The sequence below is a fragment of the Talpa occidentalis genome, unplaced genomic scaffold, assembly GCF_014898055.3.
Source record: "Talpa occidentalis isolate TD23 unplaced genomic scaffold, MPIMG_talOcc4v2.1 talOcc4.16, whole genome shotgun sequence".
Classification (NCBI taxonomy): Eukaryota; Metazoa; Chordata; class Mammalia; order Eulipotyphla; family Talpidae; genus Talpa; species Talpa occidentalis.
Genome location: NW_023601653.1, coordinates 80,899,663 through 80,922,282, shown reverse-complemented (window position 1 = coordinate 80,922,282; position 22,620 = coordinate 80,899,663). Strand labels below are relative to the sequence as shown.

At 36.5% G+C, this 22,620-nt stretch overlaps 4 protein-coding genes across 4 annotated transcripts; all 4 read left to right on the top strand.

Moving 5' to 3' along the window:
* The first annotated feature begins 241 nt into the window (after nucleotides 1-241).
* Nucleotides 242-1,380, top strand: LOC119247090 (olfactory receptor 6C2-like). The gene is made up of 2 exons (XM_037513306.1): nucleotides 242-1,155; nucleotides 1,311-1,380. The coding sequence occupies exons 1-2, from the start codon at nucleotides 242-244 to the stop codon at nucleotides 1,378-1,380; spliced, it is 984 nt and encodes a 327-aa protein (XP_037369203.1).
* Nucleotides 1,381-6,247: 4,867 nt separating this feature from the next.
* On the top strand, nucleotides 6,248-7,216 carry LOC119247089 (olfactory receptor 6C2-like). The gene has a single exon (XM_037513305.1). The coding sequence runs from the start codon at nucleotides 6,248-6,250 to the stop codon at nucleotides 7,214-7,216; it is 969 nt and encodes a 322-aa protein (XP_037369202.1).
* A 5,536-nt stretch (nucleotides 7,217-12,752) lies between these two features.
* On the top strand, nucleotides 12,753-13,721 carry LOC119247088 (olfactory receptor 6C2-like). The gene has a single exon (XM_037513304.1). It carries the CDS (start codon nucleotides 12,753-12,755, stop codon nucleotides 13,719-13,721), a length of 969 nt encoding a protein of 322 aa, XP_037369201.1.
* Nucleotides 13,722-19,585: 5,864 nt separating this feature from the next.
* On the top strand, nucleotides 19,586-20,551 carry LOC119247087 (olfactory receptor 6C2-like). Its single transcript, XM_037513303.1, has one exon. The coding sequence runs from the start codon at nucleotides 19,586-19,588 to the stop codon at nucleotides 20,549-20,551; it is 966 nt and encodes a 321-aa protein (XP_037369200.1).
* The last annotated feature ends 2,069 nt before the right edge of the window (nucleotides 20,552-22,620 follow it).

Here is a 22,620-nt window from a genome sequence, read left to right as displayed (position 1 = left end):
AGAGTTCACTGGTGAATTGGTGGTGAGAATTTCACAGGGAAATCATACATTATACAAAAATGAAGGATAATATAATAAAATTATATTTACAAAACCCAAAATAATGTCATTAAGTCGAATATATTACATGGCTTGATTGTTCCAAGCCAAAATCTTGTGAACAGGAAAATATTCTTTCCTCTTTTCCTCTGTCTGATTCTCTAGTTTTCCTTAGAGCCTGAGAGGAAGTCAGGAGCCAGAAATGAGAAATCACACAGTGATAACCACCTTCATCCTCCTGGGGTTAACAGATGACCCAGAAATGCAGATTCTGACTTTCATATTTCTACTAATTGCCTACATGCTGAGTGTAACTGGAAACATGACCATCATCCTCCTCGTATTAGTGGATTCCCACCTTAAAACTGCAATGTACTATTTTCTCCAGAATTTTTCCTTCTTAGAAATCTCATTCACTTCTGCCTGCATTCCTAGATACTTGTACAGTCTATCAACAGGTGACAGGACCATTACCTATAGTGCTTGTGTAAGCCAAGTATTTTTTATATATGTGTTTGCAATAACACAATTTTTCCTCCTGACCATCATGTCCTATGATCGGTACGTGGCCATCTGCAAACCCCTGCACTATGTGACCATCATGAACCGCAAGGTCTGCAAAATGCTTGTCTTGTGCTGTTGGGTGACAACTTTGCTGTTGATATTGTCACCATTTGTTTTGCTACTGGGCCTGGAATTCTGCGACTCCAATGCCATTGATCACTTTGCCTGTGATGCTAATCCTCTGATGCAGATCTCGTGCTCAGATACTTGGCTCTTAGAGCAGATGGTTATTGCCTGTTCTGTGGTGATCTTCCTCATGACTCTTGTGTGTGTGATTTTGTCCTACGTTTATATTGTCAGAACAGTTCTAAGGTTCCCATCAGCCCAGCAAAGGAAGAAGGCATTTTCCACCTGCTCTTCCCACATGATTGTGCTTTCCATATCCTATGGCAGCTGTATCTTCATCTACATCAAACCTTCAGCAAAAGAGGACATGACCATGAACAAGGGGATTACACTCTTAACTACATCTGTCTCCCCCATGTTGAACCCATTTATTTATACTCTGAGGAACAAACAAGTGATACAAGCCTTCAAGGACTTAGTCACAAAATTGTACTCCTAGCATGGAATTAGGGCAGTGTTGAACAAGGGTCCAAAATGATAGTTTCTTAAGTTTTAACCCCACTTTACTTCTTGTTGATCTAATTTCTGCTTCTATTTAATACAAATTGTGAACAAGTCATTCTGTACCTCTCCTTATATACACTTTCTCTGTTCTTTGAAAAAATGTCACATGAGCATGACGGTGAGAAGAACAATATTCTGATCGCATGAGAATATGTCTGTCCTTGGAAATAGAAGAAATAGCCTAGTAATGGGAAAACATAGTGACAGTTTCTTAAGTTTGAAGATTTCAGAGCATTTTATTTAGTTTTTTTTAAAGATTTATTTATTTATACAAGCACTAGGGTACAGGCCAGAGGCGTGGAAGGTGAGAGAATTCACCAGAGACAGAGTGGGGAGCAGAACAGGCAGACTGACAAAATACATGGCTGAGGGGAGCAGCAGGCGAGACAGGAGAGGTCTGCTGCACCCTGTGGGAATCTCCCCGGCCTGCCGGCAATGGAACAGGAGCTGCAGAGGCTGTGGACAGCTTCACAGCGCTGCGCTCAACCTGCTCTGCCACCGGGGAAGCCCATTTTTTTCTAGTTTTTAACATGTTTAAAATTTCTATACAAAAATTAGTTTATTTATCCAGGATTTTATGTGACAGGAATTACTATTTTTGAAAAGGAAAACAAGCTTGATAAAATGAGGGTGAAATTTTTCTGTGGTTCAAAGAACATGTAAAAATCTCACTGTCATGTATGAGAGAGTAGTGTTCCACTATCAAAATCATTTTAGAAATGAACTGCTTTGTTTTTTAGATATAAATTGTATTTTCTTTTAGGACTTTTTGTGGTGAGTTCATTGTCGAATATATAGGAGTTAATGTTTGATGCTGGACACCAGACCCATGTGCTCTGTGCAATGTTACTCCAATAAACAGAAAGCATGTTGTACTCAGAAAATGGAGTTAGGCAGGTGTAAGCTGTCCTGTCTGTGAGGAAGCTTATACCCCTCAGCAGTGGTGGCCACAGCCATTGTTAACCATAGGTTTATGCTCAAGCCCATTTGATAAGCAAAGAGACCCAGGATTTATAATGAAGAAAAACAAATCCTGTATTTTTGAAAATTTTCTGCACTTGGAGGTGAATTCAATGAACATATGAATTTTTTAAAGTTGACAATCATGACGCATTATGAATTATTCTAGCAAAATATTTTATTCAACTTCACCATCAAGCCAGTAAAAGGTGAAACTTCTTCAGAAATGTAACATGGACTAAAGATGTTATAATGAAGGATTGCTGACATATATTTTCTTATAGTTCATGTCCTAAAGAGGTGTAATTTCATAGTCTTTGTATGTTGAAAAAATTTCATGTGTAACCTCATGGTATCGGACATTAAGCAAACAGTAGATGGCAAAGTGAAATGCATATGCATTTTCCTTGTGCTTCGTGGCTGAACCTGTCAAGCAATGATATTGTAAGAACAGTCACTCTTATTTTCAAGATTTGAAAATTTTCCCTGAATATTAGATTTGTGTAATGCTTCCAACCTCCTTATTCTCTATCCTTTTTGTAGGGATAGACTACATTATGTAGAAAAATTATGATGCAAATCTATGCTAATAAGGAAAACAGTAATAATTGTTTACATGTAACTACATAAACACATTATTATGTATATTGATATATTTCCCTGTATAAATTAGATATCAAACTATAGTTCATGTTTTCTTCAATTTCTTATCTGAGTAGAAATCTTGCCAGAAATTTGTTTTCTCATTGGCCAAGGTGTTGCATCTGATTGTCCCCAAGGACACTGCTCCCACTGATGTCTCTGTAGGACTTTGCCAAAATTCACTTCTCATTAGAGTCATTATCATGTTTGCAGTTTGGTCACAAAGGGCCCCTAATTCACCCAGATGGTCCTTGCGCGTGCATAAGAGACAGAGGACAAAGCATCTAAATTCATTGTGCAAAATTTATGTCCTGATATATCTGGAATTATGTCTGAAACATAGAAATCTCCTTGCCTTTATCAAACTTTTAAAATAAGTCTTTTTATTCTAGTAGTAAGATTCAAGGAATCGGTTCTCAGAGGTATAGTGGGAGAAGACATCAAAGAGTGTCTTGTGAGGAAATCATGGAAGACTCTGCTGTCTTTTATGTTCTGAAAGATGTGGAAACTTGCAAAGCTCCATGATGGGCCATTTATGGACAGACCGACTCTCCTTACACTTTCGTTTTCATCTTGAGCTCTCAGGATTCCATATTCAACTAAAACCTTTTTTTTTTGTCTTCCAGCAGAGTAAAGATTCTTTATTTGTTAATTTGAATGCTTTATTTAACATTCTCATTCCTTGGTCTCAGTAAAATGCCAGACTTCTATACTTAAAGTTAAAATGATAATAATCTAGATATGTCAGGAAAGGAACTGTTATTTCTGATGTTATTTTTTCTACTCAAGTAAAATGTGAAGTTATTAGATTCATTAGAAATATTTGTTGCAATCATAAGTAAAGATTTATTTCTGTTCACTTTTTTTCCTTCATGGGAAGATTAGCCTATAATACAAGTTCTTAAGAAAGGAAACTGAATGATGTCAATAACATGCTTTGGAAAAGAATATTATGATGGACATTCAAAGATGATGGCCCCTAAAGTAATTTTCACAAATCACTATTTTTGCCAAATATAACTATTTTTTCCTTCCTTATAAATGACAACTTAGCTGCAATATTGTCATCATAGTTCACTGACCTAATAAAATGTAAATACTACTGGAAGTGCACTAACAGCAAATACACCTGATTTCATTTGCTTTAAGAAAGCCTGCATAATACCTGGATAGAACAGAAGACATGTGTTGATGATCAGAAAGGAGTGATGTAAAACCTGGGACGTGTATTGAGTTAGGATGTTAGTGAAGTCCTGGGGGTGTAAGAATTTTCTTAATTTGTTTCAGAAGATTCCGTTCTAATGGGATTCCATGTAAAGGCTCCAATCACTAGATAATGACGATTTCTCCTGAATTTAGGGAAGAGAGGAAATAAAAACTGTCTCTCTGAGAGCTTTAGTATTTTGAAGACAGAAGATGTAATGGTGTTTCCCTTACACATATAAAATTGGGAATCGTCAGTCTACTTGAAGTTGTAATATTTATGAGAATATACTACAGTGAAAAAGGCAGAAAATATCCCAGAATATTTCAGGTATACTGACATCATTGAGATGGAAAGAGGAAAATAAGTTTTTTATTGGCAGATAAAAAATAAATGAGTAGAGAGAATTTAGGCTCTTTGTGGACCATTGGAAGCAGCTTTCATTTCATGAAGATTGAATAATGAGTGACGAAAAGTAGGTGGCTTTATTGTCCACAAATTCAGTGGGTCATTCTTTCACTGATTAATCTCTCTCTTGTGAGTAACAACACTGCTTTTGCACCAGAGAAAAATGGGTCATCAGAGAAAATCTCACTAAGGTATAAACATTCAAGTAAACCATCACACATATCTGTCAGCTGATGTTGGTTATAACTGGATTTTGTTTGTAGATCCATTATAGGTTTCATAATGACAGTGGAATAGAGTCCTAACTGCCATGCCAGAAGGAATTACAAATGTCTTATATCAAAATTATGCCCAGGTATTTGCCACTTACCAGGAAAAACAATTAAGCTGATCCATGAAACACAGCTAAGTTTCATTTGGTAAGTATGGGAAAATCCTTGGGAAAAATGTGTCTCTTAATGTCACCAGTGATTACTTGTGGGGAAACAGTCTTATGCTTTGAATTGATCTATCAAAGATTAAATGATAAAGAGTAAATTTTTGAAAATGGGTGAAATACAGTGCAAAATTTTTTCCCCAATCATTGGGGTGTCTCTTGTGCTGTGCAGAAGCTTTTCGGTTTGATGTAATCCCAGGTGTTTATCTTTTCCTTGACTTTCTTTGCTTTGGGTGAGGAGTCTTTAAAGAAGTTACTGAGATGTCTGTCTTGTAGTGTTTTACCTATATTTTCTTGTATAAATTTTATGGTTTCAGGTCTTATGTCCACTTGTTTTATCCACTTTGAGTTGATTTTTGTGCACAGTGAGAGGCAGTGGTCTAGTTTCATTTAGTTGCATGTGGTGGTCCAGTTTTCCCAGCCCCATTTATAGAACTAACTGTCCATGTTCCATTGCATGTTCTTTGCTCCTTTGTCAAAGATTAGTTGTCCAGATAAGTGTGGTTTTACTTCTGGGCTCTCTATTCGGTTCCATTGGCCTGTGTGTCTGTTTTTGTTCCAATAAGAAACTGTTTTAATTGTTATGGCTTTATAGTATAGCTTGAAGTTTGGCATTGTGATCCCTCCTTTCTGAGCCTATTTCCTGATTAATGTAAGATAACTAAGTATACAGGAATAAATTATTACAACATATTTGTCTACATACTTTATATGGTGCCATAAAAATAGTGTTAAATAGGCAAAAAAGACAACATATCAATACAGATTTTAACAGGACAAGTGTATCTCTATCAAAGAAAGGAAAGTGTTATATCTAGCCCAAAAAAAGTAAAATAAAATAGGAAAGATGGAAAAAAACAAAGAAAAGAAAATGTGTGAAATGATCCTGTCATTTTTACTATATTGTTGCTGAATGCATCCTTAAGAAATTCAGTTATTGGCAAACCACAGGTCATAACTAATTAGCGATAATAACATTGATTTCATATACTACTAATTATTTTAATGCAGGACATTAAAAATGGGTCATAGGAGAATGGAGGCTAAAGGTTGTTTTTCCTTGAAAATTTTATTTCTGATATGCAATTTATGTGTTGTGTGTGCATACATGTTAACCTGATTGCAATATAAATGTATTTCTCTTTATATTTGTGCTCATCATGTTTGAGATGCAAGATTTTCAACCAATCAAGTGACCACTAAAGAAGCCAAGAGCATGGTTTTAAAATAACATCATGAAGTCAAATAAATTCTATGGCTCCACTTTCTAACCTAAAACCCTGTGAATAGAATATTCTCTCTTTTTTTTTGAGTCTCATATTTCCGAAATTCACACACAGTTAAGAGTAATTCAGGAGCCAAGAATGAGAAACCACACAGCAATAACAACTTTCATCCTCCTGGGATTAACAGATGACCCTCAACTGCAGATTCTGATTTTCATATTTCTATTCATCTCTTACATGCTGAGTGTAACTGGAAACCTGACCATCATCCTCCTCATACTAGTGGATTCCCGCCTTAAAACTGCAATGTACTATTTTCTCCAGAATTTTTCCTTCTTAGAAATTTCATTCACATCTTCCTGCATTCCTAGATACTTGTACAGTCTATCAACAGGCGATAGGAACTTTTCGTACAATGGGTGTCTAAGCCAGCTATTTTTGATAGACTTATTTGCAGTAACGGGGTTTTTCCTCCTGACCATCATGTCCTATGATCGGTACGTGGCCATCTGCAAACCCCTGCACTATGTGACCATCATGAACCGCAGGGTCTGCCAAACACTTGTCTTCTGCTGTTGGATGATGACTTTGTTGCTTATTTCCCCACTGTTCATTATGTTTTTGGGTCTGGATTTCTGTGACTCTAATGTTATTGACCACTTTGGCTGTGATGCTAATCCTCTGCTAAAGATTTCATGCTCAGACACTTGGCTCCTAGAGCAGATGGTTGTTGTGTGTTCTGTGTTGATCTTCCTCATCACATTCGCCTGTGTGATTCTTTCCTATGTTTATATCATCAGAACAATTCTGAGGTTCCCATCAGCCCAGCAAAGGAAGAAGGCATTTTCCACCTGCTCTTCCCACATGATTGTGATTTTCCTTTCCTACGGCAGTTGTATCTTCATCTACATCAAACCTTCAGCGAAAGATGACATGACCATGAATAAGGGGATTACACTCTTACCTACTTCCATCTCCCCCATGTTGAACCCATTTATTTATACTCTGAGGAACAAACAAGTGATACAAGCCTTTAAGGACTTGGTCACAAAATTGTACTCCTACCATGGAATTAGGGCAGTGTTGATAAAAGGTCCAAAAAAATAATAAATAGTTTCTTAAGTTTCATACGTTTTTACTTGTTCTTCATCTATATTTCTGCTTATTTTAATACAAATTGTGAGCAAGTTCCTCCCTACTTCTTATTTATGACTCTCTCCATTTATCAAAAATGGCATATGAAAACAAAAGGTTTATAATCAGCAATTATCTGCCTGAATATGTCTTTCTCTACCTTCTTTATCTACTTAAAGGAAAAGACACATATGTGCTTTGAGAATGATGTTGAGATGAACAATATTGTGACCAGATGAGAATATGCCTGTCCTTGGAAACTGAAGAAATAGCCTAGTAATGGGAAAACATAGTGACAGTTTCTTAAGTTTGAAGATTTCAGAGCATTTTATTTAGTTTTTATTTTTAAAGATATATTTATTTATACAAGCACTAGTGTACAGGCCAGAGGCGTGGGAGGGCGTGAGAATTCACCAGAGACAGAGCAGGTAGCCGAACAGGCAGAAGGACCGAAATACACTGCTGAAGGGAGCAGCGGGCGAGACTGAGAGGTCTGCCATGCCATGTGGGAATCTCCCTGGCTGGCCGGGAATCCAACAGGAATCCAACAGTCTCTGTCCGCTGCAGAGACTGCGGACAGCTTCACAGCGCTGTGCTCATCCTGCTGTTCCATCGGGGAGGCCCATTTTTATCTAGTCTTTAACATGTTTAAATTTTCCTTACAAAATTTAGTTTATTTATCCAGGATTTTAAGAGACAGGAATTTCTATTTTTGAAAAGGAAAAGAAGCTTGATAATATAAGGGTGAATTTTTTCTGTGGTTCAAAGAACATGTAAAAATCTTACTGTCATGTATGAGAGAGTAGTGGTCAACTATCAAAATCATTTTAGAAATGAAGTGTTTTGTTTTTAGATACAAATTGTATTTTCTTTTAGGACTTTTAGTGTTGAGTTCATTGTCGAATATATAGGAGTTAATGTTTGATGCTGGACACCAGACCCATGTGCTCTGTGCAATGTTACTCCAATAAACAGAAAGCGTGTTGTACTCAGAAAATGGAGTTAGGCAGGTGTAAGCTGTCCTGTCTGTGAGGAAGCTTATACCCCTCAGCAGTGGTGGCCACAGCCATTGTTAACCATAGGTTCATGCTCAAGCCCATTTGATAAGCAAAGAGACCCAGGATTTATAATGAAGAAAAACAAATCCTGTATTTTTGAAAATTTTCTGCACTTGGAGGTGAATTCAATGAACATATGAATTTTTTAAAGTTGACAATCATGACGCATTATGAATGAATTCTAGCAAAATATTTATTCAATTTCACCATCAAGCCAGTAAAAGGTGAAACTTTTTCAGAAACGTATTCATGGACTAAAGACGTTATAATGAAGGATTGCTGACATATATTTTCTTATAGTTCATGTCCTAAAGAATAGTAACGTCATAGTCTTAGCATGATGAAAAAATTTCATGTGTAACTTCATGGTTCGGACATTAAGCAAACAGTAAATGGCAAAGTGAATTGCTTATGCATTTTCCTTGTGCTTCGTTTGCTGAACTTGTCAAGCAATGATATTGTGTTTGCTGAACTTGTCAAGCAATGATATTGTAAGAATAATCATTCTTATTTTCAAGATTTGAAAATTTTTCCTGAATATTAGTTTTGTGTAATGCTTCCAGCCTCCTTATTCTCTATCCTTTTTGTTGGGATAAACCACATTATGTAGAAAAATTATGATCCAAATCTATACTAATAAGTTAAACAGTAATAATTGTTTACATGTAACTACATAAACATATTATTATGTATATTGATATTATTCCCTGTATAAATTAGATATCAAACTATAGTTCATGTTTTCGTCAATTTCTTATCTGACTAGAAATCTTGCCAGAAATTATTTCTCATTGGCCAAGGTGCTGCGTCTTAATGTTCCCAAGGACACTGCTCCCACTGATGTCTCTTAGGACATGATGTCTCTTTGCCAAAATTCACTTCTCATTAGAGTCATTATCATGTTTGCAGTTTGGCCACAAAGGGCCCCTAATTCACCCAGATGGTCCTTGCGCGTGCATAAGAGACAGAGGACAAAGCATCTAAATTCATTGTGTAAAATTTATGTCCTGACATATCTGGAATTATGTCTGAAATATAAAAATTTCCTTACATTTGTCAAACTTTTAAAATAAATGTTTTTATTCTAGTAGTAAGATTCAAGGAATTGGTTCTCAGAGGTATAGTGAAAGAGGCCATCAAAGAGTGTCTTGTGGGGAAATCATGGAAGACTCTGCTGTCATGTATGTTCTGAAAGATGTTGTAGAAATATGCAAAGCTCCATGACAGGCCATTTATGGATGGACGGATTCTCTTACACTTTCATTTTCATCTTGAGCTCTCAGGATTGTATATTCAACTAAAGCCTTTTTTTGGTCTTCCAGCAGAGTAAGGATTTTTTTGTTTGTTAATTTGAATGTTTTATTTAATGTTCTAGTAACTTGGTCTCAGTAAAATGCCAGACTTCCATGCTTGAAGTTAAAATGGTAATAATTTAGATATCTCAGAAAAAGAACTGTTATTTCTGATCTTTTGCTGTATAAAAGTAAAATGTGAAGTTACTAGATTCATTAGACATATTTGTTGCAATCATAAGTAAAGATTTAGTTTCTGTTCACTTTTTTTTCTTCATGGGAAGATTAGCACCAGTCATAGCCTACAGTACAAGTTCTTAAGAAAGGAAACTGTATGATCTCACTAACATGCTTTGGAAAAGAATATTATGATGGACATTCAAAGATGATGGCCCCTAAAGTAATTTTCACAAATCACTATTTTTTGCCAAAATATAACTATTTTTTCCTTCCTTATAAATGTCAGCTTAGCTGCAATATTGTCCTCATAGTTCACTGAGCTAATGAAATGTAAATACTACTGGAATTGCACTAACAGCAAATACACCTGATTTCATTTGCTTTAAGAAAGCCTGCATAATACCTGGATAGAACAGAAGACATGTGTTGATGATTCGAAAGGAGTGATGTAAAACCTGTACATGTATTGAGTTAGGATGTTAGTGAAGTCCTGGGGGTGTAAGAATTTTCTTAATTTGTTTCAGAAGGTTCAGTTCCAATGGGATTCCATGTAAAGGCTCCAATCACTAGATGATGATGATTTCTCCTGAATTTAGGGAAGAGAGGAAATAAAAACTGTCTATCTGAGAGTTTTAATATTAACAGTAGAACTAAAAGTAGTATCATGTTTCAATGGCTGAAATTTGCTTATCAGGGGTAGCCCAGGAGAAAAAAAAGATAAGAACATTTAGTATATTTTGTAGTGATGAGTATTTATGCTGTCCCTGATAGAGTGATAGGAATTTTTGGCTCAATAATGTCAATTTTTCAGAACAACCCAAGATTGTACAAATTTATATCTGTTTTACATGGAAAAGAGCAGAGAATTCCACCTCTTGCCAAGAGTACTCAGGCAGGAAATGGGAAACACCAACTTACAATTTGTGAGTCCAATAAGAATGTCTAAGGGTAATTTGAATTTTGAAGACAAAAGATGTAAAGGTGTTTCCCTTACACATATAAATTTGGGAATCATCAGTCTACTTGAAGTTGTATTATTTATGAGAATATACTACATGTGAAAAAGGCAGAAAATACCCCAGAATATTTCAGGTATACTGACATCATTGAGATGGGAAGAGGAAAGAAGTTTTTAGTGGCAAATAAAAAATTAAATGAAGAGAGAATTGAGGTTCTTTGTGGACCATCGGAACCAGCTTTCGTTTCATGAAGATTGAATAATGAGTGACGAAAAGTAGGTGACTTTATTGTCCACAAAATCAGTGGGTCATTCTTTCACTGATTAATCCCTCTCTTGTGAGTATCAACACTGTTTTTGCACCAGAGAAAAATGGGTCATCAGAGAAAATCTCACTAAGGCATAAATATTCAAGTAACCCATCACACATATCTGTCAGCTGATGTTGGTTATAACTGGATTTTGTTTGTAGATCCATTATAGGTTTCATAATGACAGTGGAATAGAGTACTAACTGCCATGCCAGAAGGAATTACAAATGTCTTATATCAAAACTATGCCCAGGTATTTGCCACTTATCAGGAAAAACAATTAAGCTGATCCATGAAACACAGCTAAGTTTCATTTGGTAAGTATGGGAAAATTCTTGGGAAAAATGTATCTCTTAATGTCACCAGTGATTACTTGTGGGGAAACAGTCTTATGCTGTGAATTGATCTATATGAAAGATTAAATGATAAAGAGTAAATTTTTGAAAATGTGTGAGATGGAGTGCAAAATTTTTTTTGCCAATCATTGGGGTGTCTCTCTGTTTTGGTCAACGTCTCGGGCTGTGCAGAAGCTTTTCGGTTTGATGTAATCCCAGGTGTTTATCTTTTCCTTGACTTTCTTTGCTTTGGGTGAGGAGTCTTTAAAGAAGTGATTGAGACGTATGTCTTGTAGTGTTTTACCTATATTTTCTTCTATATTTTATGGTTTCAGGTCTTATGTCCACTTGTTTTATCCACTTTGAGTTGATTTTTGTGCACAGTGAGAGGCAGTGGTCTAGTTTCATTTAGTTGCATGTGGTGGTCCAGTTTTCCCAGCCCCATTTATAGAACTAACTGTCCATGTTCCATTGCATGTTCTTTACTCCTTTGTCAAAGATTAGTTGTCCAGATAATTGTGGCTTTACTTCTGGGCTCTCTATTCAGTTCCATTGGTCTGTGTGTCTGTTTTTGTTCCAATGCCAAACTATTTTAATTGTTATGGCTTATAGTATAGCTTGAAGTTTGGCATTGTGATCCCTCCTTTCTGAGCCTACTTCCTGATTAATGTAAGATCACTAAATATACAGGAATAAATTATTACAATATATTTGTCTACATACTTTATATGGTGTCATAAAAATAGTGTTAAATAGGCAAAAAAGACAACATATTAATACAGATTGTAACAGGGCAAGTGTATCTCTGTCAAAGAAAGGAAAGTGTTATCTCTATCAAAAAAAAAAATAAATATGGAAGATGGAAAAAAACAAAGAAAAGAAAATGTGTGAAATGATCCTGTCATTTATACTATAGTGTTGCTGAATGCATCCTTAAGAAATTCTGTTATTGGCAAACCACAGGCCATAACTAATTAGCAATTATAACATTGATTTCATATACTACTAATTATTTTAATGCAGGACATTAAAAATGGGTCATAGGAGAAGGGAGGCTAAAGGTTGTTTTTTCTTGAAAATTTTATTTCTGATATGCAATTTATGTGTCGTGTGTGCATACATGTTAACCTCATTGCAATATAAATGTATTTCTCTTTATATGTTGTGCTCATCATGTTTGAGATGCAAGATTTTCAACCAATCAAGTGACCACTAAAGAAGCCAAGAGCATGGTTTTAAAATAACATCATGAAGTCAAATAAATTCTATGGCTTGACTTTCTAACCTAAAACCCTGTGAATAGAATATTCTCTCTCTTTTTTGACTCTATTTCTCCTAATTTCACACACAGTTAAGAGTAATTCAGGAGCCAAGAATGAGAAACCACACAGCAATAACAACCTTCATCCTCCTGGGATTAACAGATGACCCACAACTGCAGATTCTGATTTTCATATTTCTATTCATCTCTTACATGCTGAGTGTAACTGGAAACCTGATCATCATCGTCCTCGTATTAGTGAATTCCCACCTTAAAACTGCAATGTACTATTTTCTCCAGAATTTTTCCTTCTTAGAAATTTCATTCACTTCTGCCTGCATTCCTAGATACTTGTACAGTCTATCAACAGGCGATAGGAACTTTTCGTACAATGGGTGTCTAAGCCAGCTATTTTTGATAGACTTATTTGCAGTAACAGGGTTTTTCCTCCTGACCATCATGTCCTATGATCGGTATGTGGCCATCTGCAAACCCCTGCACTATGTGACCATCATGAACCGCAGGGTCTGCCAAATGCTTGTCTTCTGCTGTTGGATGATGACTTTGTTGCTTATATCCCCACTGTTCATTATGTTTTTGGGTCTGGATTTCTGTGACTCTAATGTTATTGACCACTTTGCCTGTGATGCTAATCCTCTGCTGAAGATCTCATGCTCAGATACTTGGCTCCTAGAGCAGATGGTTGTTGTGTGTTCTGTGTTGATCTTCCTCATCACATTTGCCTGTGTGATTCTGTCCTATGTGTATATCATCAGAACAATTCTGAGGTTCCCATCAGCCCAGCAAAGGATGAAGGCATTTTCCACCTGTTCTTCCCACATGATTGTGATTTTCCTTTCCTATGGCAGCTGTATCTTCATCTACATCAAACCTTCAGCAAAAGATGACATGACCATGAATAAGGGGATTACACTCTTACCTACTTCCATCTCCCCCATGTTGAACCCATTTATTTATACTCTGAGGAACAAACAAGTGATACAAGCCTTTAAGGACTTGGTCACAAAATTGTACTCCTACCATGGAATTAGGGCAATGTTGATAAAAGGTCCAAAAAAATAATAGTTTCTTAAGTTTCATACGTTTTTACTTCTTCTTGATCTATATTTCTGCTTATTTTAATACAAATTGTGAGCAAGTTCCTCCCTACTTCTTATTTATGACCCTCGCCATTTTTTAAAAAATGGCACATGAAAACAAAAGGTTTACAATCAGCAATTATCTGCCTGAATATGTCTTTCTCCACCTTCTTTTATCTACTTAAAGGAAAAGACACATATGTGCTTTGAGAATGACGTTGAGAACAACAATATTGTGATCTCATGAGAATATGCCTGTCCTTGGAAATTGAAGAAATAGCCTAGTAATGGGAAAACATAGTGACAGTTTCTTAAGTTTGAAGATTTCAGAGCATTTTATTTAGTTTTTATTTTTAAAGATATATTTATTTATACAAGCACTAGTGTACAGGCCAGAGGCGTGGGAGGGCGTGAGAATTCACCAGAGACAGAGCAGGTAGCCGAACAGGCAGAAGGACCGAAATACACTGCTGAAGGGAGCAGCGGGCGAGACTGAGAGGTCTGCCATGCCATGTGGGAATCTCCCTGGCTGGCCGGGAATCCAACAGGTGCTGCAGAGACTGCGGACAGCTTCACAGCGCTGCGCTCATCCTGCAGTGCCACCAGGGAGGCCCATTTTTATCTAGTCTTTAATATGTTTAAATTTTCCTTACAAAATTTAGTTTATTTATCCAGGATTCTAAGAGACAGGAATTTCTATTTTTGAAAAGGAAAACAAGCTTGATAATATAAGGGTGAAATTTTTCTGTGGTTCAAAGAACATGTAAAAATCTTACTGTCATGTATGAGAGAGTAGTGTTCAACTATCAAAATCATTTTAGAAATGAACTGTTTTGTTTTTAGATATAAACTGTATTTTCTTTTAGGACTTTTTGTGTTGAGTTCATTGTCGAATATATAGGAGTTAATGTTTGATGCTGGACACCAGACCCATGTGCTCTGTGCAATGTTACTCCAATAAACAGAAAGTGTGTTGTACTCAGAAAATGGAGTTAGGCAGGTGTAAGCTGTTCTGTGAGGAAGCTTATACCCCTCAGCAGTGGTAGCCCCAGCCATTGTTAACCATAGGTTCATGCTCAAGCCCATTTGATAAGCAAAGTGACCCAGGATTTATAATGAAGAAAAACAAATCCTGTATTTTTGAAAATTTTCTGCACTTGGAGGTGAATTCAATGAACGTATGAATTTTTTAAAGTTGACAATCATGACGCATTATGAATTATTCTAGCAAAATATTTTATTCAACTTCACCATCAAGCGGTAAAAGGTGAAACTTTTTCAGAAACGTATTTATGGACTATAGACGTTATAATGAAGGATTGCTGACATATATTTTCTTATAGTTCATATACTAAGGAAGAGTAACATCATAGTCTTAGCATGATGAAAAAATTTCATGTGTAACTTCATGGTTTGGACATTAAGCAAACAGTAAATGGCAAAGTGAATTACTCGTGCATTTTCCTTGTGCTTCGTGGCTGAACTTGTCAAGCAATGATATTGTAAGAATAATTATTCTTATTTTCAAGATTTGAAAATCTTTCCTGTATATTAGTTTTGTGTAATGCTTTTAGCCTCCTTATTCTCTATCCTTTTTGTAGGGATAGACTACATTATGTAGAAAAATTATGATACAAATCTATACTAATAAGTTAAACAGTAATAATTGTTTACATGTAACTACATAAACATATTATTATGTATGTTGATATTATTCCTTTTATAAATTAGATATTAAACTATAGTTCACGTTTTCTTCAATTTCTTATCTGACTAGAAATCTTGCCAGAAATCATTTCTCATTGGCCAAGGTGTTGCATCTTAATGTTCCCAAGGACACTGCTCCCACTGATGTGTCTGTAGGACTTTGCCAAATTCACTTCTCATTAGAGTCATTATCATGTTTGCAGTTTGGTCACAAAGGGCCCCAAATTCACCCAGATGGTCCTTGCATGTGCATAAGAGACAGAGGACAAAGCATCTAAATTCATTGTGTAAAATTTATGTCCTGACATATCTGGAGTTATGTCTGAAAAATAAAAAATTCCTTACATTTGTCAAACTTTTAAAATAAATGTTTTTATTCTAGTAGTAAGATTCAAGGAATTGGTTCTCAGAGTTTTAGTGGAAGAGGCCATCAAAGAGTGTCTTGTGTGGAAATCATGGAAGACTCTGCTGTCATGTATGTTCTGAAAGATGTTGTAAATATGCAAAGCTCCAAGACGGGCCATTTATGGATGGACAGACTCTCTTACACTTTCATGTTCATCTTGAGCTCTCAGGATTGCATATTCAGCTAAAGCTTTTTTTTTTTTTTGTCTTCCAGCAGAGTAAGGATTTTTTTGTTTGTTAATTTTTTAACAAAAAAATGTTTTATTTAATGTTTTATTTAAAGTTCTAGTTCCTTGGTCTCAGTAAAATGCCAGACTTCTATGTTTGAAGTTAAATGATAATAATGTAGATATCTCAGAAGAAGAACTGTTATTTCTGATGTTCTTTTGCTGTATAAAATTGAAATGTGAAGTTATTCGATTCGTTAGAAATATTTGTTGCAATCATAAGTAAAGATTTATTTTCTCTTCACTTTTTTTTCTTCATAGAAAGATTAGCACCAGTCATAGCCTATAGTACAAGTTCTTAAGAAAGGAAACTGAATGATCTCACTAGCATGCTTTGGAAAACAATATTATGATGGACATTCAAAGATGATGGCCCCTAAAGTAATTTTCACAAATCACTATTTTTGCCAAAATATAACTATTTTTTCCTTTCTTATAAATGACAACTTAGCTGCAATATTGTCCTCATAGTTCACTGAGCTAATAAAATGTAAATACTACTGGAAGTGCACTAACAGCAAATACACCTGATTTCATTTGCTTTAAGAAAGCCTGCATAATACCTGGATAGAACAGAAGGCATGTGTTGGTGATTAGAAAGGAGTGATGTAAAACCTGTACATGTATTGAGTTAGGATGTTAGTGAAGTCCTGGGGGTGTAAGAATTCTCTTAATTTGTTTCAGAAGGTTCAGTTCCAATGGGATTCCATGTAAAGGCTCTAATCACTAGATGATGATGATTTCTCCTGAATTTAGGGAAGAGAGGAAATAAAAACTGTCTATCTGAGAGTTTTAATATTAACAGTAGAACTAAAAGTAGTATCATGTTTCAATGGCTGAAATTTCCATATCAAGGGGAGCCCAGGAGAAAAAAAGATAAGAACATTTAGTATGTTAAGTAGTGATGAGTGTTTATGCTGTCCCTGATAGAGTGATAGGAATTTTTGGCTCAATAATGTCAATTTTTCAGAACAACCCAAGATTGTACAAATTTATATCTGTTTTACATGGAAAAGAGCAGAGAATTCCACCTCTTGCCAAGAGTACTCAGGCAGGAAATGGGAAACACCAACTTACAATTTGTGAGTCCAATAAGGATGTCTAAGGGTAATTTGAATTTTGAAGACAGAAGATGTAAAGGTGTTTCCCTTACACATATAAATTTGGGAATCATCAGTCTACTTGAAGTTATATTATTTATGAGAATATACTACAGTGAAAAAGGCAGAAAATACCCCAGAATATTTCAGGTATACTGACATCATTGAAATGGAAAGAGGAAAAGAAGTTTTTATTGGCAGATAAAAACTTAAATGAAGAGAGAATTTAGGCTCTTTGTGGACCATCGGAACCAGCTTTCGTTTCATGAAGATTGAATAATGAGTGACGAAAAGTAGGTGACTTTATTGTCCACAAAATCAGTGGGTCATTCTTTCACTGATTAATCCCTCTCTTGTGAGTATCAACACTGTTTTTGCACCAGAGAAAAATGGGTCATCAGAGAAAAATCTCACTAAGGCATAAATATTCAAGTAACCCATCACACATATCTGTCAGCTGATGTTGGTTATAACTGGATTTTGTTTGTAGATCCATTATAGGTTTCATAATGACAGTGGAATAGAGTCCTAACTGCCATGCCAGAAGGAATTACAAATGTCTTATATCAAAACTATGCCCAGGTATTTGCCACTTACCAGTAAAAAAAATTAAGCTGATCCATGAAACACAGCTAAGTTTCATTTGGTAAGTATGGGAAAATTTTTGGGAAAAATGTATCTCTTAATGTCACCAGTGATTATTTGTGGAGAAACAGTCTTATGCTGTGAATTGATCTATATCAAAGATTAAAAGATAAAGAATAAATTAAAAAAAAAGATTTTATTTATTTATTTATACAAACACTGGGTACAGTCAGAAGCGCGGGAGGGTGAGAGAATTCACCAGAGCAGGGAACAGAACAGGCAGACTGACGAAATACATTGCTGAGGGGAGCAGCGGGCAGTAGGAGAGGTCTGCGCGCCATGTGGGACCGTCGCCTAGTGGCCGGGGATCGAACTGGTGCTGCAGAGGCTGCAGGCAGCTTCGCAGCCCAGCGCTCAACCGCTGGGCCACCAGGGAGGCCCAAGAGTAAATTTTTGAAAATGTGTGAAATGGAGTGCAAATTTTTTTCCCAATCATTGGGGTGTCTCTCTGTTTTGGTTAATGTCTCTTGGGCTGTGCAGAAGTTTTTCAGTTTGATGTACTCCCAGGTGTTTATCTTTTCCCTGATTTTCTTTGCTTTGGGTGAGGAGTCTTTAAAGAAGTGATTGAGACGTATGTCTTGTAGTGTTTTACCTATATTTTCTTCTATATTTTATGGTTTCAGGTCTTATGTCCACTTGTTTTATCCACTTTGAGTTGATTTTTGTGCACAGTGAGAGGCAGTGGTCTAGTTTCATTTAGTTGCATGTGGTGGTCCAGTTTTCCCAGCCCCATTTATTGAACAAACTGTCCATGTTCCATTGCATGTTCTTTGCTCCTTTGTCAAAGATTAGTTGTCCAGATAAGTGTGGCTTTACTTCTGGGCTCTCTATCCGGTTCCATTGGTCTGTGTGTCTGTTTTTATTCCAATAGCAAACTATTTTAATTGTTATGGCTTTGTAGTATAGCTTGAAGTTTGGCATTGTGATCCCTCCTTTCTGAGCCTACTTCCTGATTAATGTAAGATAACTAAATATACAGGAATAAATTATTACAATATATTTGTCTACATACTTTATATGGTGTCATAAAAATAGGGCTTCCCCTGGTGGCGCAGAGGTTGAGCGCTGGGCTGCGAGGCTGCCCGCAGCCTCTGCAGCGCTGGTTCGTTCCCTGGCTGCCCACGAGGGTCCCACAAAAAAAAAGTGTTAAATAGGCACAAAAGACAACATATTAATACAGATTGTAACAGGACAAGTGTATCTCTATCAAAGAAAGGAAAGTGTTATCTATGCAAAAAAAAATAGGGAAGATGGAAGAAAACAAAAGAAAATGTGTTAAATGATCCTGTCATTTATACTATATTGTTGCTGAATGCATCATTAAGAAATTCTGTTATTGGCAAACCACAGATCATAACTAATTAGCAATTATAACATTGATTTCATATGCTACTAATTGTTTTAATGCACGACATTAAAAATGGGTCATTGGAGAATGGAGGCTAAAGGTTGTTTTTCCTTGAAAATTTTATTTCTGATATGCAATTTATGTGTTGTGTGTGTATACATGTTAACCTGATTGCAATATAAATGTATTTCTCTTTATATGTTGTGCTCATCATGTTTGAGAGGCAAGATTTTCAACCAATCAAGTGACCATTAAAGAAGCCAAGAGCATGATTTTAAAATAACATCATGAAGTCAAATAAATTCCATGGCTTGACTTTCTAAGCAAAAACCCTGTGAATAGAATATTCTCTCTCTTTTTTGAGTCTCATTTCTCCTAATTTTACACACGGTTAATAGTAAGTCAGGAGCCAAGAATGAGAAACCACACAGCAATAACAACCTTCACCCTTCTGGGATTAACAGATGACCCACAACTGCAGATTCTGATTTTCATATTTCTATTCATCTCTTACATGCTGAGTGTAACTGGAAACCTGATCATCATCGTCCTCGTATTAGTGAATTCCCACCTTAAAACTGCAATGTACTATTTTCTCCAGAATTTTTCCTTCTTAGAAATTTCATTCACTTCTGCCTGCATTCCTAGATACTTGTACAGCCTGTCAACAGGTGATAGGAACTTTTCGTACAATGCATGTCTAAGCCAGCTGTTTTTAACAGACTTGTTTGCAGTAACGGGATTTTTCCTCCTGACCATCATGTCCTATGATCGGTACGTGGCCATCTGCAAACCCCTGCACTATGTGACCATCATGAACCCCAGGTTCTGCAAAACTCTTGTCTTCTCCTGTTGGCTGACAACTTTTTTGTTGATATTCCCACTATTTCTTATGTTTTGGGGCCTAGAATTCTGTGACTCTAATGCCATTGACCACTTTCTTTGTGATGCTAATCCTCTGCTGAAGATCTCATGCTCAGACACTTGGCTCCTAGAGCAGATGGTTGTTGTGTGTTCTGTGTTGATCTTCATCATCACTCTCGCCTGTGTGATTCTATCCTATGTTTATATCCTCAGAACAATTCTGAGGTTCCCATCAGCCCAGCAAAGGAAGAAGGCATTTTCCACCTGCTCTTCCCACATGATTGTGATTTTCCTTTCCTACGGCAGCTGTATCTTCATCTACATCAAACCTTCAGCAAAAGATGACATGACCATGAATAAGGCAATTACACTCTTACCTACATCCGTCTCCCCCATGTTGAACCCATTTATTTATACTCTGAGGAACAAACAAGTGATACAAGCCTTTAAGGACTTGGTCACAAAATTGTACTCCTACCATGGAATTAGGGCAGTGTTGATAAAAGGTCCAAAATAATAGTTTCTTAAGTTTCATATGTTTTTACTTCTCTCGATCTGCATTTCTGCTTCTATTTAATACATATTGTGAACAATTCCTTCCGTACTTATTTATGACCCTCGCCATTTTTTAAAAAATGCCACATGAAAACAAAATGTTTAAGAATCAGCAATTATCTGCCTGAATATGTGTTTCTCTACCTTCTTTTATCTGCTTAAATGAATAGACACATATCTGCTTTGAGACTGACACTGAGAAGAACAATATTCTGGTTAAATGAGTATATGATTGTCCTTTGGAATTGAAGAAATATCCTAATAATGGTAAAACGTCATTATACTTCTTATGGTTTAAAATTTCGCTTGGTCTATTTTTTAACTTGTTTAAAGTCTGAATAGTGTTTGATGTTTGTCATGATTTTGCTGTTTACACGCCCAGTGTGGCTGCTCAGTTCTGACCCTAGTCCTCAGGACCCACACCCCTATCAGGCCACCCTGGGACATGCTAGCAGTTGTAAGGCAAGTCACCTGCGATGTCACTGGCAGGTAAAAGAGGGGGCAAATCTCCACCTTTACTCTGGGCTTCCCATCCTACCAGCCTTTTTCTTTAACATGACATGATGATCTATGTAAAGATATCCCCGAAGAATCCTTCGGAAACGCTGCTAAAATATTCATCTGAATAAATTTGAAGGTGTATTTGTCTTCATTCGAGCCCTCATGAAATTGATAGTGTTCCATTTAGCATATCATTACATAGATTAAAAATGGTCCCTGGAATGTAAACTGGTCCAGGCACTATGGAAAACTGTGGAAAGCACTAAAAATTGATCAACTATGTGATCCAGGAATTCTACTCTTAGGAATGTACCCTAGAACACAAAGGCACTCACGTGAATGGAAACCTGTGCTCCTATGTTTATTGCAGCACTATTTACTGTAGTCAAGATAGCAAAAGAAACCAACTGTCCCAAAATAGAGGAATGAATCAAGAAGATGTGGTATATACAGACCATAGAATGCTACTTACCAATCAAAAAAGATAAACTCATGCCATTTTTGGCAACATGATGGAACTTGAAAGGATTATGGTAATCCAGTTAAGTCAGGAGAGATAAATATTGGATGTTTTCCCTTGTATGTAGACTATGGAGAAACTGAGCAAAACTTCATGAAAAAGACAAAACTTGCAAGCTGACCATAGATCTGAGGCGTAGAGCAGGTGAGGGGAATGGACAGGAGTCAAAATGGGAGGGAAGAGCACAAGGGACTTTGGTGATGGGTCATAGGTGCCGGGGTGGGGAGTCTGGGGACTCAACCTGATGTGAGAAATCAAAAAAAGAATTAACAATGATGTGAGAAAATAAATGAGTTAATTTAATTACAAAGGAACAACTACACCCTAGAACTGGCCACACTGGAACCTTAGTACCTGGCAGGGTGCCCCACCCCCCTCCCACGGATGGGCTGTCCACTAGCCATTGCAAGTGCCTTCCCACTGTTGCTGTAGGGGGCATGGGGCAATCTATCTCAGCTAAAGGGAGTCACCCAGGTTTACATTCTTAAAATCTTTGACTCTTTTGGCCCTCAGACTTGAAAGATATAAGCTTACTTTTTCTCTGCAATACTGCCTGGGCGTGAACAGACTAGAGAACCAAGAAATTTGACCTAATAAAGAAAAGTATACTCATCTGGATCCAAAACTGCAAGGCAATGTGGCAGTTTGATATCAAACACTTTTTACTTTTTCACACTTTCTATTCTGAGTAGAAGATTTGCCAGAATTTTGTTTTCTCCTCAGGCCAAGTTGTTGCATCTTAATGTCCCCAAGGACACTGCTCCCGCTGATGTTTCTGTAGGATTTTGCCAAAACTTACTTCTCATTAGAGCCATTATCATGGCTGCACTTTGGCCACAAAGGGCCCTTTATTCACCCAGATGGTCCTTGCACATCCATAAGAGACAGAGGACAAAGCGTCTAAATTCATTTTGTAAAGATTATGTCCTGACATATCTGGAATTATGTCTGAAACATAAATATCTCCTTACATTTGTCAAGTAAGTGTTTATGCTCGCTTCTGCCATGCA